Source organism: Vombatus ursinus, unplaced genomic scaffold (assembly GCF_900497805.2).
Source record: "Vombatus ursinus unplaced genomic scaffold, bare-nosed wombat genome assembly UNPS02000577.1, whole genome shotgun sequence".
NCBI classification, from domain to species: domain Eukaryota; kingdom Metazoa; phylum Chordata; class Mammalia; order Diprotodontia; family Vombatidae; genus Vombatus; species Vombatus ursinus.
The window spans coordinates 14,971,888-14,988,970 of record NW_020940355.1 but is presented as its reverse complement, the minus strand read 5'-3'; the positions used below and the strand labels follow the sequence as shown (position 1 = coordinate 14,988,970).

At 40.6% G+C, this 17,083-nt stretch overlaps 1 protein-coding gene across 2 annotated transcripts in view; it reads right to left on the bottom strand.

Annotated features, from left to right (window-relative positions):
* Window positions 1–11,642: 11,642 nt before the first annotated feature.
* NEDD9 (neural precursor cell expressed, developmentally down-regulated 9) overlaps window positions 11,643–17,083 on the bottom strand; it is a 225,545-nt gene continuing 220,104 nt past the window's right edge. For both annotated transcript variants that reach the window (XM_027835195.1, XM_027835126.1), the window contains 2 exons: window positions 16,077–16,166; window positions 11,643–14,094 (listed from right to left, as the gene is read on the bottom strand). In XM_027835195.1, the coding sequence (XP_027690996.1) occupies window positions 13,585–14,094; window positions 16,077–16,166 (600 nt within the window). In that variant the 3' untranslated portion in view covers window positions 11,643–13,584. The remainder of the gene's footprint in view (window positions 14,095–16,076; window positions 16,167–17,083) is intronic.

Below are 17,083 nucleotides of genomic sequence, written 5' to 3'. Positions count from 1 at the left end.
ATCTATCTATCTATCTATCTATCTATCTATCTATCTATCTATCTATCTATCTATCTATCTATCTCCCTCTCTCTCTGTCTCTGTCTCTCTCTCTAACCAGCCTTCTGCTAATGAATCTCTGTCTCTGTCTCTCTTTTGCACACACACACACACACACACACACGCACACACTCACATATATATAATATTGCCTACACTATTTCACGAAACCACCTAAATAATTCTTGACTCAGAAACCTTTAGTGGCTCTCTTTTGCCCCTAGGAAAAGATAAAAACCACTTAGCCTGGCATTTATGGTCCTCTAAAGTCTTACACCAACCTGCCTTTTGGCCTTATCTCATATCACTTCCTTTCATGGGCTCTATGTTCCAGCTGAACTGGATTTACTCTCTGTTTCCTGAATTCAACGTCATATCTACCAACTCTGTGTAGTCACGTATCTCTCCCTCCATGCTTGGAATGTATTCTCTTCTCAGCTCTGCACTCAGAATTCTTATCTTCCTTCAAGGGTCAGCTCAAATGTCATTTCCTCCATTTAGCCTTCTTCAACCCTCCTCCTACCCCCACCATCGTCAATGCTCTTTCCCATGTCAAATACCATATCAAGTAAACAAGAATTTATTAAAAGTTTGTTGTGTGCTTACTGGGCAGCTGGGTGGAACAGTGGATAGAATGAGGGGGCTGCAGTCAAGAAGACCTGAGTTAAAATCAAGCCTCAGATACTTCCTAGTTGAGTGACCCTGAGCAAGTCACTTCACCCTGTTTGCCTCAGTTTTCTCATCTGCAAAATGAGCTGGAGAAGGAAGTGGCAAACCACTCCCATATCTTTGCCAAGAAAACTCCAAATGGGGTCATGAAGAGTTGGACATGACTGAAAATGACTGAACATCAACCAACATGCTAAATAGCACTGAGCTAAGTTCTGGGAATATAAATACAAGCAGAAGGAAAGACAGTTCCTGACCTCAAGGAATTTGCATTCTAATGGGGAAGAACACATAACAGGAAGCTGAAAGGGGTAGGAAGGGAGTTGGGAGTGGAACCCAGAGAGAAATTAAAACATGGTTGACCTGGGTATTTTCCTTAAAATGGAGAGTCTGAAAAGGAACTAACCAATCAGAGGAAGAAACCCAGGAGCTGCGTGTACTCCCAGTATGAGAAGGCCAGAGCAGGTGAAGAGATGACAGGGATGGAGTGAACTTCTGGGATGAGAAGGCTATTGTGGCATGGTGGAAAAGTCCAGAGAGTCAGGAACAGAGCCTAAAGAGTTATGAAGACTTTTTTTTAACTTTTATACACACACTGTGATGAATGGAAAGTTTGAGAGATATAATTTCTGGGAAATTAATCATTATTAATTATGGCTAGCAAATAATAAAATGATTGGTTATTTGGCCATCTCTCATGAATCAAAGACCCATCATGGTGGCTTCTCGATACTAATATGTCCTTGGAGGAATGGATGTTCCCTACATCCATTGCAATCAACTCTGATTGGTTAATAATTAATGAGAGAATCAATATTATAATAAGAGGCAGACCTATTCTACTGAAGGGCTGGGGGAATGTGACTTTGATTATGTCATTCTTACTCTCAAACCATCCCCAGCCCCAGGGACAATCTAGACAAAGTATCTTACCTGAGGGAAAGCAGCAGGGTGGGGGCAACCCTGAGTAACACAATGGGCAGGAATTCACTTAGATTCAATTCTTTTTGCTCTTTAATCAGAACTAATTTTCCTCACTTGGGAGGGGTCTGAACAAAATTGAGGAGAAAGTTAAATCCAATCTCATTATCAGCAATGTCCTTCCCTTGCTGGCTGAATAACCTACAAGGGGCTGATTTCTGAATGAGGAAATAGAAAGGGGACAAACCTTAGTTCTAATTTAATAATTGGTTATTAATATGAAAGAGAAATTAATTTATCTCAATACTATCTTTGTGTGTATATGTATATATACTTTATTACACATACTTATATTACATACATACATACATACATACATGTATGTATGTATGTACACATATGTATGTTGTATCCCCCAGTAGAATATAAATTTCTCGAGGGCAGAGACTGCCTTGATTATTTATATTTGTTTCCTTAGAGTTTAGCATAGGACCTGGTACATAGTAAGTGCCTAATGGTGGTACAGTAAATAAAGCAGTGGACTTGAAGTCAAAAAAACCTAAGTACCAATCCTACCTCCTATACTAAATGTACAACCCTGGGCAAGTCACTTAACATCTATGTCTCAGTTTCCTCATCTCTAAAATGAGGATAATAATAACACCCACCTTCCAGGATTGTTGTAAAGATAAAAGGAGACATTTTAAAATTGCCTTGCAAACCTTGAAGTGTTATATTAATGTTATTATTATTAAACACTCTGTCTCTCTGTCTCTGTCTCTCTCCTGCCTTCTCCTTCCCTCTCCCTCCTCCCTTCTTTCTTTAGCATTCTGTGTTTATGTGATCACACAGCAAATTAGTGGCAGATTTGAGACCAGAACTTGGGTTTCTTGATTTCCATCCCTTTCATTTTTCCACCAGATTACAGTTCAAGGAGAAGGGGAGGCAGGTTGGGGATGGCTATGAAGATTTTCCTGTTCTCATTCTAAAGAACTCTGTTTAACACTCTACATATTGTACACTGCCCCAGTGTTATAAATGAAAACCATCAGAACATTCAAGGGGTTACCTATGCATAGTCACTGGTACCCAGGAGCAGCCTTTTCTGCTGCTGAATCATCTGCCAGGCAGGGAAATAAAGTACCTTTTGGGGCCCTTTCTAAGACTCATGAGGGCCTGGGAACTACAAATACTCAGCAGTCATTTGATTCACTTCCCTAGCGAAGAAGGATGTGAATTCCCCTTCAAAACATCCCCCCCCCAATGAAGTTTGTTCTTACTGTTTCGCAGAGACAATAGCAAATCCTGTGTTCTGTTTCCTTGCCTTGTTAGTTTTCCTTTTGCACACACAATTAGGGAACTCCTGTAAAACCTTCCTTTGTCAAATCTTAAACTTTTCTCTGGTGGGTCGATTAAGTGTCTAGACAGACAGAATGTACTGCCATGGGGCTAGGAAGCTGTCCATTTCTATTTTTACATCATTCCATATCTCCAATGTCCATTTGCCTTGGCTTTTAGGTTGGGGGATCGGTTCCGATGGGCCTCCTAAAAATGGGCAGAATTGGTGGTGGTATTGTCCTCAGTGTTTACAAGGTTCCACTTCTGACCATTCTTTAAGGAACCATTAAATTCCTTTAAAGGGGGTTTGGGTCTCAACAGCTGATGATTTTCTTTTCTTTTTTTTTTTAACTTCTCAAACAATGCAGTTTAATAACAATAATAAACACTTTACCGAGCAAGAAAGAAGTATGCTTTTTGGGAATGAACTCCCAGCGGGTGTTGTGACATCTGGGTCCTCAGTCTTAGGTCTCTTAACCACAGAGACAATGCCAGATCAAGCAGTCAGCTTTTATTTGCCTTATTTTACAACTTTTTCCCAATTTATATCTGTTGGTTGTAACTCTGTCCCCTTTCCCCCTTTCAGAGAAGTTGGATTCCATTCCTCGTCTCTAAACCTACACCTAACTAGTGGTTCTGTCTTATTATTGCTAGAGAAGACAACCTCTCTCCTCCTCTGAAGTGGTCTCTTGTGGAAAAAAAGTCAGTGCACTAGAAGATTTGGAGCCTACCAAATACTGTAAACCTATGCTAGGGGCACAGCAAAATGGATTGTTTCCATGGCCCTAGTCTCATTAAACTTCAGCTATGAAAATATTTAACAAAAAGAGACATTTCCTTTTTCCAGGGTCTTAAAACTCAAATAGTCTCAAATGAGAGAGAAAGAGAGAGAGAGACAGAGAGAGACAGAGACAGAGAGAGACAGAGAGAGACAGAGAGAGAGAGAAACAACACAAAAGAGAAAGAGCAAGAAAGAAGTACATACTGGACAAGTAATTTTTAAAATTGTGCTTTTGGAGCAAACTTGGGAGGATTTTGGATCTGACCAGTCCCTTCCATATGCTGTAGCTGTGATCAGCAACTTTACTAGACTCCATGGAATTCAAGAACATCTGCATATCAGTACATATAAAGGATGATATGAAGACATACAAGCATGTACACACGTATACTCTATAAGTGGCCATCCAACCAGGCACTTAGTTTAGTTATGCTGGAAAGCAAAGTGAGAGGAGGGAGATGGGTATGGGGATGAGATGGAACCCTGGAAAATCTGCATTTGTTGCCTTCCCTCGTTGGAGAGCTGGCACCATAGCTGACTGCTGGTTACCAGGTGTCTATGACCTCCCAAAGAATCTGTAGAGCCATGGAAACATAAGGGAACTGAGCTATGGTATAGGCCACTGAGCAGATGGAAGCTCTCAGTTTCACCAGATAGGTAATGGTGTGAGTTATCCACAAAGAAGATGAAAAAGTGAAGCTAGGTTATGAAAGGGTCTGGGTCCAGGAAGGAATAGATGGATCCCAAGAACAGAAATGGTAAGATGTTCTCCAGGGCATTCCAGTGGGCTCTGCAGCATTGCTCCACATCTGGGTCCATCTGGCAATACTGGAGGCCTCCATGCTTCAAGGCATCTTATGGATTGGCAAAAGCTTTCTTCTGGAGCCTCACTTGCCTGGTGATAACTGCAAACAAGTACATCTTTATGATTAGCACAGTACTGTAGAGAAGGAAGTTCCCAAAGACTTCATTGTCCATCATCCTGTTAGCAGGAGCTGGAGCTCGGCCCCCTTCTAATGCCTGGCCAGGTGGAGGGTTCTTGCTGGCTGATCCCAGCTCCCAAAACCCCGGCGAGAGAAAGAGAACTGAATGCCGCAGAACCTTGCCTCAGTGAGCCCCAGCTGATGATTTTTTAAAGAAACCATAGTAGGATCCCTTCTATCACAAAGGAGGCTTATAAAATAGTTTAGGTTAGTACGTTCTGTGTGTTTGATGTTTGTAACCTGGCTGTTAGTCAGACCAGAGAAAACTGAATGTAATATTTTATGTAACATCATTGTTGGCTGTCCTTTGGAAAATTGTCCACCAAGAAGCAAATGCTTCAGCAAATGCAGAGGTCATTTAAATACAGCTATTAGGAAGTGCCTTAAGTCATCTTCTAAGGTCAAGTTTTTCATGGACTGAATTTAGGAGTTTGTTTTCGAGGCTGATAATGGGGAATGGCAAGATGAAAGATGATGAATCCATAGGTTGCAATTGTTTTAGTTGCCCTGTTAGAGGCCTTCTTTCCAGTGTAGGCTAGTCTCTAATTATTGCAATTCTTTCTCTTTCATCTAACAACAAGATGAAGCTTGTGCTTACATGTTATGAGCTTGTGAAGAATTGAGGTGACTTGAAAGCAGTCTTTTAGAAAGCAGGCCCCATTAGTAGATTTATCTCCCTCTCAGGCTTTACCTACCTACCTCTATATTCAGTACTAGCTGTGTGACCCTGGCCAAGTCACTTCATTCTGTTTGCCTCAGTTTCCTTATCTGTAAAATGAGCTAGAGAAGGAAATGGCAAACCACTCCAGTATCTTTGCCAAGAAAATCCCAAATATGCTCACGAAAAGTCAGACACAGTTGAAATAACTGAACAAAAACAATATTCGGTGTCCTATATGCTACAGCTGCTTCTCTTTAAAAGATTGTGTGGTCTTTGGAGGATCCAGTGGGATTACATGATGGCTGACCGAGAGGACACCTAGACCTGGACTTTTTCCTAATCATTCGGCCCACTAGGCATGACAACTCCTGTCTTTGTGCAGCTTCCCTGTTGGCCTAATGTTGTTGAAGATTAAGGTCAATGATAATGAATAAGGAGCAGAACAGAAATAACAAAATTTGAATTTTAAATTCTCAGGAGGCCGGATAGCCTTGTCTGTGGAGATGTGGACAGATTCAAAATCATGGGCAGAAGTCTGAAGGATGTCATGCTATCTCTCCTACTTCCTCTTCTCTCACTTACTTATTGACCTCTTGCAACCAAAGTGATTTCAGGCCCAAGTGAGGCTGCCTGTCAGAGTTCCTGGATATGCTCCTAATTTGCAAATTTAATGGCTTTTTCTCAGTCTTCTTCTTTGGGCTTTCTGTAGCATTTAACACTGGTGACTACTCCCTTTTGCTGCATATTATTGGGGATGTTCATGAGTCTCTTGGTTCTTTTACTTGTCTTTTTATTATTGTTCAGTCATTTCTGTCATGTCTGACTCTTTGTAACCCTATTTGGGGGTTTCTTGGGAAAGACACTGGAGTGCTTTGCCATTTCCTTCTCCAGCTCATTTTATAGATGAGGAAACTGAGGCAAATAAGGATAAGTGACTTTGCCTAGAGTCACACAACTAGTAAGTGTCTGAATGCAGATTTGAACTCAGGTCCTCCTGACTCCAGGCTAGGTACTCTATCCACTGCACCACCTAACTGCCCTTTTACTTCTCTGGCTGCTCCTTTTTTTGTCCCCTTTGCTGGAGCATCATCTATGTAAATAATAATAACAACAACAATGTACATATTGTTATATAATATATATATGATATATGTATAATGTATATATTGTTATACATAACATATAATGTATATAATGTATATGTTGTTACATATGACATATATATAATATGATATTAATAAGAATAATAACTAACATTTATATAGTGCTTACTATATGCCAGGCACTGTGTTAAGTGCTACAACAACTTTAGGAGCTAGGTGCTGTTATTATCCTCATTTTACAGATGAGAAAACAGGTGAACAAAGGTTCAGTTACTTGCCCAGGGTCATACAGCTAATCAGTGTCTAAGGCCAGATTTGAACTCAGGTCCTTTTGACTCTAGGCTGGGTTCTATCCCCTGTACCACCTAGCTTTCCCATTATTTCCCACTTCCTAACTACCTACTGGATATTCAAAATAGATGTCCCAACAGATGTCAGGTGTATCCTTTTACACGATGCTCTTCCTGTTCCTCTTTCCCTTGGTTGCTAGTGCCCCCTCCCCAATTGCTTTCTATTTACTTTCCTTTGTACATATTTTGTATTTTTATGGGGGAGGGGTATTCTTCTAACCCAATTGATAAAATTATAGAATATAGCAGGCAAGTAACAGAGGAAGTGAGGTGTCAAGATTTTCCCCTTCAAGACTTTGAATGGTCGTCTTCACAACTTGTAAAGGGCGTGACGGTTTGAGAGGCTCACACCCTGAGTGGCCAATTTGAAGATTATGAAGGGTAAGAAACTGGTAGTGGCCCATTCATTGCCTCATAAAGATTCCATCCCTTTCAGACTCTGGTGAACAGGTGTAAAGAAGGGCCTTTTATGGAGGCAGCTGGCACCATACAGGAAGCAGCAAGTGATTCGCTAAGAGGAACAATTAAACTGAGCCAGCCTGCTCTGCATGATTTGAGAGAGCCATCCCTGTGGGTCAGGAACTGAGCTGAGGAGTGAAGCAGGCTACGGGAGCCCAGCTGAATGACCTGCCCAGCACCCAGGGGAAGCAGCACGAGGAGGAGGACCGCAGGAGAAGAGAAAGATTGGGACCTGAAGTGCCGGAGGGCTGAATTACCTCTTTATTACTATACTCCCTGTGGGTCTTCATTCTTCCTATTAGCCCTGTATTTGTGGAAGCATGGGCCCCAAGTTGATGAGGGGGGAGGTTTTGTTCAGGGGTGGGGAACCGGAGGCTACACATAGCCCTCTAGGTCCTCAAGTGCGGCCCTTTGACGGAATCCGAACTTCACATGTGGCCTCGAAGCCACAGGTTCCCCACCCCTGGTTTTGTCTACTCAATACCATTGCAGTAAATGCCTTTGCTTTGAGCTAATTATGTCAATTGACTATTTATTAAAGGTAAATGTGCCAGTTGGGGCTTATGAGCTATAGTTTTGAAGTATGGACCCACAGAGTACCTTGAACCTAGGGGAATTGCCCTTGGTGGGCCCAACTCTGAAGTTTGAATTGGGGGAGAGTCGAGAGATGATCTTTTATTTTCTTCTCTGTGCACATATAGTTTCCACAATAGATCCTTCCACAATCAGGTCCTTGAAGGCAGGAACTGTTCTGATCTTGCCTTTGTATTCCAAGTGCTTAGGATAGTGTCTGAGGGCACTATGTAGTAGGCACTTAATAAATGCTTGTTGAATAGAATTGAATTGAATCGAAGGGTCTGCTGACATTTCTGACTCAACAAGTCCAAGATCGTGGATATTGTCTTTCCTCTCAGACTTTCTTTTCCTTTCCACTGCACTGTTTTATCTATAGAACCTCCATCCACTCAGTCTCTAACATTCGAAATACTGGTGTTATCTCTGGCTCTTTCATTTTCTGCATCTTTCACCCAATAGGTTACCAAATCCTTTCAAGTTTACCATTGTGGTATCTCTCACATCTGTCCTCTCCTCTATTCTCACTGCTACCAAGCTAATACAGGTCCTCCTTTCCACCCACCTGGCCTATTGCAAAAGCTTCTTAACCTTCCTGCTTCCTATCCTCTCTACCCTTCAGTTTCTCCTTTTAGTACTGCCAGATCTGATTAGGTCATTCCATTGCTTAATAGGCAATGCTTCCCATTGCCTAACAAATCAAGTTCAAATCTGAGCTTCCCCTCCTCCATTCCTTTACTTACAATTTTCTATGCCTGGAGTACCCTTGTCCCAAATCCTCCATGGTTGTCTAATTTCTATCTATAAAGTTCAACTCAACTCAAAAGACTTCTCCTCTGAGGGTCCACTGCTCCAGGGCAGTGACTGTTGAGTAAGAGGGTAGAACAGAGTTAAGTCACCCAGTATGAGCACTTTGAATTATATTATCTTTTTCCTTAAAATAACCCCATGAAAGCTTTTCTGATTCTCCTAGTCTATAATAACATTTCTCTCTTTAGACCTTTTTGGTACCGTTCTGAGGTGTTTATACATTAGAATTATATATATGACATAATGTGTTAGTAGATCATGCATAAGGAGGCAGCCAGATGGCTCAGTGTCAGATGGATCTGGAGTCAGGAAGACGTGAGTTCAAATCCAGCCTCAGACACTTACTAGCTGTATGATCTTGGGCAAGTCATTTAATCTCTGTTTGCCTTAATCCACTGGAGAAGGAAATGGTAAACCACTCCAGTATCGTTGCCAAGAAAACTCCATGGACAATATAGTCCATGGGGTGATAAAGAGTCTGACACGACTGAACAACAACAGACCATGTACAGGCTTTATGGAAAAAGAAACTATGTCATATCTATGCTTTGTTTCTCATCTGGCATCTAGAAGAGTACTGTGCATACTCATCCTTAAAATGGTTTGTAGAATCAAATTAAAGATCAGAACTTGTAGACTGAGAGATGGAAGGGACCTCAGAGATTAATTAGTCCAGCCCCTTCATTTTATAGATGAAGATGCTGAGGTTGAAAAAAAGGAAAATAATTTGCTGAAGTTCACAAAGCTAGGATTAGCACCAAGATTTTTCCACATTTTGATTTAATTTGATTTGACTTTCACATTTTGTTTTTCTTACTATATATTCAGGAATGAAAATAGCAGAAATGATTAGGGGAATATCATATGAATTGAAATTCACATGAATAGCAGAAATGGGCATGACTGTAGTAGTCTGGATTGCAAATGGTTTGGAATGGTTTGGAATGTAATTACACCAGTGATTTCCAAAGTGGAGGCCTAGAACCCTGGTCGGCTTCAGCATGACTCCAAGGGGTTCTTGATCAACCAAGAAGAAAGTGGGAAGATGGATGGCATCCCAACCTTCCTGCCAAAGCAGTCATGGGTCTTGTCTCCAACACAACCACACCATCCCCTTCACCTATTATCCACCCAACCTTCTCCATCCCTGTCCCTTCCACAGTGGTACAAGCTTTTATTCTCTTCCTTTTTTGCCTTGGAGTGGAATCCTCAGGGAAGTTATAACCTAAATTCAGCTTTGGGTCTTGCACCAGCAGTTGCAAAGATGCCATTGGGAAAATTCTCCTTTCCTCAAGTATATCTCCACCTTGTCCCCCAGATCACCTTGAGGCTACCAGTTTTGTGCTCCAGGGCAGTAACTGGTGAGTAAGAAGATAGAATGCAGTTAGGTGGCTCAGTGGATTCTGGTGAATCCTTCATACAGCTACCAAAGTGATTTTCCTAATGCATAGGTCTGTTCAGATCACTCCCCTATTCAGAAAACTTCAGGACTGTAGTATCTACTCTCCAATCAAATATTATTTCATCTTTATCTCATCTTCATATTAATTTCTATTTTCCCATAAGCTTATTTCACTTATATGTACATATAATTGTTAGTACAGTAGTATATGCATATAACATAAATATTTATATTAGGGGTGATGCTCAAAAATCTCTTACTGCTAGGAATTTCTGATCATAAAAGTTGGCTGACTACTGAGCTATGCTACACAATGATTGTGCATATCTAGAGTTATGTTGATTATATCTTGACAGGAAATGACTGATTACCGATGTGGGTATCATTTTGCATCAAATGCGTGTATACAGTTAAGCTATCTACTCATTAGAGGAGCAAAGAATAAAGTTGACAGCAAATTAGAAGAAAGGATGAGAGGAAAATACTGCATTCAATTACTATAACTCCAACCTGAACTATTCAAGGAAGACATTAATATTGTGAAATAGGAAATGGAAAGGAAAAGTCATCAACACTTTCTATCAGTATTTCCTACTGAGGCTTAACCAATATAAATCAATCATCATAATGAAGGGGACAAAAAAATCTTGTCAAGTTGAGAGATCTGAGAGGTTCAGGACAACACTTATTTGGAATCTGCACGTAAGCAAAAGCTTAGTGGAAGACCCAAAGAAGCCAAATCATTCCAGGAACATATGATACTAGAAGAACAGATGGAAAATGGAACAAGTCTGTCAGCATTTCTAAAACAAACTTTTCCCCTTCCACTATCTGGTTTCTGTCTACCTTTCTCATCTTATTTCATACTTTTATTTATTCTCTTCCAATCCAAGTCATTTGCTTTTTTGTTGTTCAGTTGTTTCAGTCATGTCTGACTCTTCACAACCCTATTTGGGGTTTTCTTGGCAAAGTTACTGGAATGGTTTGCCATTTCCTTTTCTAGCTCATTTTACAGGTGAAGAAACTGAGGCAAAGACGGTGAAGTGACTTACTCAGAGTCACATAGCTAGGAAGTTTTGAGGCCTGATTTGAAGTCAGGAAGATGAGTCAGCACTCTATCCACTGTGCCTCCTAGTTGCCTGTATATACTTTTTATTTAGTTATATATGCATATGTTGTAAAACCCCAGTAGAATATAAGTTCCATCTGGGTGAGAACTTGGATGCTTTTTTGTCTTTGTAGCCTCTGTGACTAGCACAGTGCCTTACACATGGTAGAACTTAATAGATATTTGTGGAATTAAGTTGAAGAATTTTTCCAGATGCTTTATTATGTATCCCAACTAAGAGCTGTGGATTTTTTTCAGATATAAATCTACTTTGAAGTAGTAAAACAAAATAAAACAAAAACCTGATTTTTTTCCCCCCTGGAACATTGAGGTCTTCTGTATAGACAGAAAAAAAGTACCTCAAGTTAAATTTCCTCCTTAGAAATGTCAATCCAAGTCAACAGCTACTTCTGTGGCAGAGAAAACATGCAAAGGAAAATCTCACTGGTATAAAAAAAGATTAAAAAATTTAATGATTTAAAAATAGTCTCTACATAAAAGACAGCACAAACAAGGACGCTGATTTAACAACTTGGCTTTCCTTTTGAAAACTTGTAATATCACCATGTAGCTTAGTACAAATCTGTTACCTCCTAAAAATATACAACATATCAATAGCAACAAAGTCCACAAAGCTATACTTGTGTTATAATTATTTTCAAGTTGTTGATGATGTCAGCCGCTGTTTCATGTGTAAGATGGCCATTCAGTGTCCCATCTCTTCTTCTGATGGAGCACAGCTGTGAACATTACAACAGATGCTATTTTTCAAAGTACTTTTGTGATAAGCGCCACAATTCACCTTATTTCTTTCTGACCATGGATGGTCTTTCTTAATTCCATTTGCTATTCCAACATTTTGGTTGTTCAAAACAAGCAAATTTAATTCAGTAAAGCATATATTGCAATGCAAGAGCATGTTTTGACATAGGCTAGAATAAAAAGAGTGAAGAAGGCACTGGATAGACATACCCTAGATAAATACCTCTTGACTTCAGAATATAAGTGTACATAACAGTAAACTCTTATAAAACCATTGCTTGCCCCCATTTTTTCCACTCCACTTCCCAGTGAATCTGTTAAGACTTGTTGCATGTGTTATGGCCAAAAGATGTAATGGCAGTATTTAAATTTTATAGTCAGTCTATGGCATGAAAGCTACGACTCAGTGTCTTGTCTCATTGGAACTGGTCAGACTGAGGTTAGTCAGCAGAGGTATAGTGAAGGAAGAAAGGGAGGCCTAAGGCTGAAATTGGTTCCAGGTTTGAGTTGGTGGTGGTGTGTGAGCATTGGGGGAGATTAGCAAGGTCTTCCATTGTCAAAGGTGATATGAAGCTCTGTGGTCATCAGGTCCAGAAACCATCTAGTGTCCCAAAGTCCTTTTGCTAGATAGTAGCACCTAGGCGATGGGTGACAACCAGCAAAGCATTAGTTTGCAATCTGCACATCAGATATTCCCCACTGTTATAAGGCACATGAAACCATTTTTATTTTCATAGATATTTACAACTTGAGGCACACATGCAGTATATGTCCCTTCTGCAAAGAGGAGTTTTTCAATTTAAACAAGACCTTTGGAAAATCTCACAACTGACTTTTTCACAAATACAAATGATGAAACAACCATGGGCAAATATGTGACTTGTCTTTATTGTGACTTCCTCTCAGCTTAGCAATACCCCCACTCTTAGCCAGAAATTACTTCTAAGTACACTCTTCCTACCTCCTCTAATGACTAAGCTGCTTTTCCTCCCTAGCACCTTAAATACTAGCTTGTGTGTCAACACACATTTTATAAAAATGTTGTTTACCAAATTACCTGCTCAGAGGACCCAGTGCATTTTGATATAAGGATTGGGAAAGAAGAGAAATTGTGGAAACAGTTCAACTGAAAGAGAAAGTTACTGTTGTCCTCTTAATTATAAGGGACTGACTTGTGGGCATAGTCTGGTTCCCAAACGCTGGAGTGAAAATGTCCAGTCCCTACTTCGTATGGTAGAGTGTTATCAGAACCATCTGGTAGGTCCTCTGTGAAGATGTAGCACTTTGGAGATGCATAATAAGGTGCTTCTTAATTCATGTTTTTTTAAATGGAATGTGTTACATACATATCTACATGCTCCCACAGGCACATATGAGAACGTGATCAAATTTATGTACAGTTTATATATATCTATCTTAGATACACAAATGTATATGTAAGAACCAAACAGTGATAACAATTTTACCTCTCCGACTCCCTGAATGTCTGAATGTCCTCTAACTCATAAAACATATTTAAAAATTTCATATAAAATATCTACAAAAATAGATAACATTTACATAAACCAGACAGTATTTCCAGTTTGATTCTGTGGTCCCCCTCAGTCTCTTTTCCCCTTTTCCCCTCAGAATGTCGCCATCTCCAGCAATGAACGCTTGAACAGCTGTGCATTTCTGGACAAGTCTGTGACTTGGTGCACCATTTCTTGCAGAGCAGGTGTGCTTGGGTAATGTAGGGCCGCCATCTTGGTGGCCATCACGATGTTTTTAAGTTGTTCACACAGCTGGTTACTAGAGTTCATCACCTTGTTACAGATCTCTTGGGAGGCCACTTGCCTTGTTAGTGTGTCACCAATGAAAACCAGCTTGTGTGCGCTTAGGATAACAAACTTGCTATGCGCCACAAAGATCCTTGGGGGCTGGGCTGAGCTGACACAGCTGAAGAGGGCATCAATGGCATTGAGGAGGGAGATGTAATGAGTATCACATTGGTCATGGTAGAAGAAAAGCAGCTGTCTGTCCTGGGTGCCCACACTGCTATTTGTAGGTGGGAGGCTCTGAGAGGGCTTCCACTTGGAGATATCATTCTCCACTGGCTTGGTAATTTCTTGTTCTAATAGCTGGAACTGACTGATCTGAGAAGGAAAAAAAATAAAGCTTTATTTAGAATATTATATAGTAGAATGGAAAGACTATGGCATTGGACATGTGGGTTTTAGTCTTAGGTCTTTGGCAAGTCACTTCAGGTCTCTGGACCTCAGTTTCTCTATTTGTAAAATGGATGGCTTGGGCTAGATAATCTCTAAAATTTCTGCATTTCTAAAATTTTATCATTCTGCTCTTCAACTCTCAGGCTACAAACACTGTCTGATAAGATAATGTAGTTCTTAACAGAAAAAGTAAGGAGGGTGGGTGGGTGGAGAATAGTGCCTTGGCATACAGCAGGCGCTTAATAAATGTTGGACTGAACTAAAAACTCATATTCTGAATATGAACTGCCGATGAAGCCAGTGATGGTATCAGTTGAGTCAATTGTTCTTCCACCTTTAGGAAATGCCTTTACAACGGCCATTAAAAATGCTCAGATAAAAGCCCCTGTTTGTTTCCTACATGTCTTCTATCCAAACCTATCTATAGATCTGGAATCATCCATCATCTTACCATGAGTCAATACATAGAAAACAAACACTTCTTGCTAACAAGAGGCACTAGGGAGCTGCTTAACATGAGAATTATCATTACACCTTTTGTTTTGCAGTAACTTCTAACAGTTTCACAGTGTCTCTTGGTGACCCTTGGTGCATGCACATGTCCAAACCCATGTGAGCATCCCTTTGCTTGCAGGTAAGGAAACTTAAGTCATTAGCTGAAGCTATGGGACTTGTCCCACAGCGGGGAAATGGTGGCAGAGGGAGAAGACCACACAGCCTTGCCCCAGGAAATACACAATTAACAACCCCTGGGAATCTGTCACTTGGATTCCCCAAACTAGACTTGTTTCCCAGGGTCAGGAAGGCTCCAGAGCTATAGTCAAATGACCAAACATAACTGAAAGCTGTGAAGAGAAGAATAATTTACATGCCTGTAGCTTTAAGGCTTATGAGCATCTCATCTGTACCTCAGAACAACTTAAAAGAGGTAGGCAGAGCCAATGTATTATTAAAATCCTCACTTTACAGATCATGAAACTAAGGCTCAGATAGAAGTTAAGTGACTTGTCTAAGTGCCCACATCTAGTAACTGAATGAACTGGGATTAGAACACAATTTCTAGTGCAGCAGGTCTCAAACTTTTGCAGTTTTTCAGTTTAAACAAAACTTTGACAGAACTCTTGTAATAAAACCCTCTAAAATTTTTATTTTTAATGCTTGTTAATAAACAACATTTTTGTTGTTCAGTCATTTTTCAGTTCTGTCTGACTCTTTGTGACCCCATTTTAGGGTTTACTTGGCAAAGATACTGGAGTGGTTTGCCATTTCCTTCTCTAGCTCATTTTACAGATGAGGAAACTGAGGCAAACAGAGATTAAGTGGCTTTCCTAGGGTCACATAGCTAGTAAGTGTTTGAGGCCAGATGTGAACTCAGGAAGATGAGTCTTCCTGACTCCAGACCTGGTGGTCTATCCACTGTGCCACCTAGCTGCCCTAATAAGCACCATAAAAATTGTTAAAAATAAATAAATAAATAGACAAATAAACAACATAAGGTTTGTTAAAACAAAACAAAACAAAACAAAAAACTTGGGATGTTTCACAGTTCCTTGCAGCATAGTATGAGAAACACTAACCTGGTGCATTTGCCCTACTGGCCAATACCAGAAGATTCAGAAATCCTCTCAAGTCCTCCTCTAATTCCTCCTAACTTACTGGTTTATCCCCTAAACCAGGAGCAATTGGTTGGGCTCCCCCAAAGTATTCTCAGTCTTGAGAATAGCACTGACTTGCCAGAACTAACATCTATTTGTCTGTTCCTATACCCTTTCATGGGCCAGGAAACTTTCATACGCTGAGATCCCCATGGAAGGATGGCCGTGTTCCCTTTTCAAAGCCCCATCTTTGCTGGTCTTCAGGAAAGCTTCCTGGTACCATGAAATGCTTTTAGCCTTGACTCAACTTACCTGATGATGTTCCAGCTGCATCTTGTTCTGTTTGATGATATTTTCCTTTTCCAAAAGCTCTTTCTGCTGCCTTTCAAACTCTTCTTTCCCCTGTTATTTTACAAGAGAAAAGACCCATTACATCACTGCCATGATTCACTTGTGCTAACAATTTAGTTGACAAATGGGTAAATATTGCCTTGTTTTCCACTGCTGTGGCTGCTTGCCACACACACCCACCTATGCACATAGGTACAGTATAATGTCAACCTGGCCCTCAGCCACAGTCTTCCCCAGGCCCTAATCTCTCTTCATGCTGAGGAGACAAACCAGTTTCCATACAAGCTTTTTTGATAGGCAGATTGGACTGCCTTCAAGCCTCTCTTGGAAGCGCCATTTCCAATATTCTTCTCTAATGGATTCAAATTGGCCTCATAAACCTTAGTTCCACCATCTGTAACATGAGGGAGTTGTATGAGATGATTTCTAAGGTGCCTTCAAGTTCTAAAATCCTATGTCTCTGTGACGTCTGAGGCCAAGTTTAAATCTGGCCCATAAAACTTGCTTCTGGGCCCTTGAAGTTCCTCATCTGGCTCTGTTCTTGAGATGGCCATAAGCCAGGGGGGAAAAGTGCCAAAATAACACAGTAAACCTAATTCACACTGAATGGAGTCAGGGTTCGGTGACCTCTGCAGAACAGAACAGAACAGAACAGGCCAGAAAACTAGGCAAACTTTCCAAGACTGGTGGGATACTGCTGTTCTTTCCCCTGCTGATGAACATATACCTCCATGGAAAAGAGCAGGAAGAAGAGGCGATCCTCTGGGTCGCTGGGTAGGTGCCTGGCTGCCTGCTAGAGAAGCCTAAGGTGGGGAGTGAGGTCAAAGGCAATGGCAGGGTGCAAACAACAATTCTGGAGTTGAAAAGTATCAAAGAGATCCAACTTCCTCTTTGTTTTAGGAACATGAGAAAAATGATGAGTAGGTGATTTGTTCAAGGGTTCAGAGCTGGTCAGGGGCAGAGTTGGG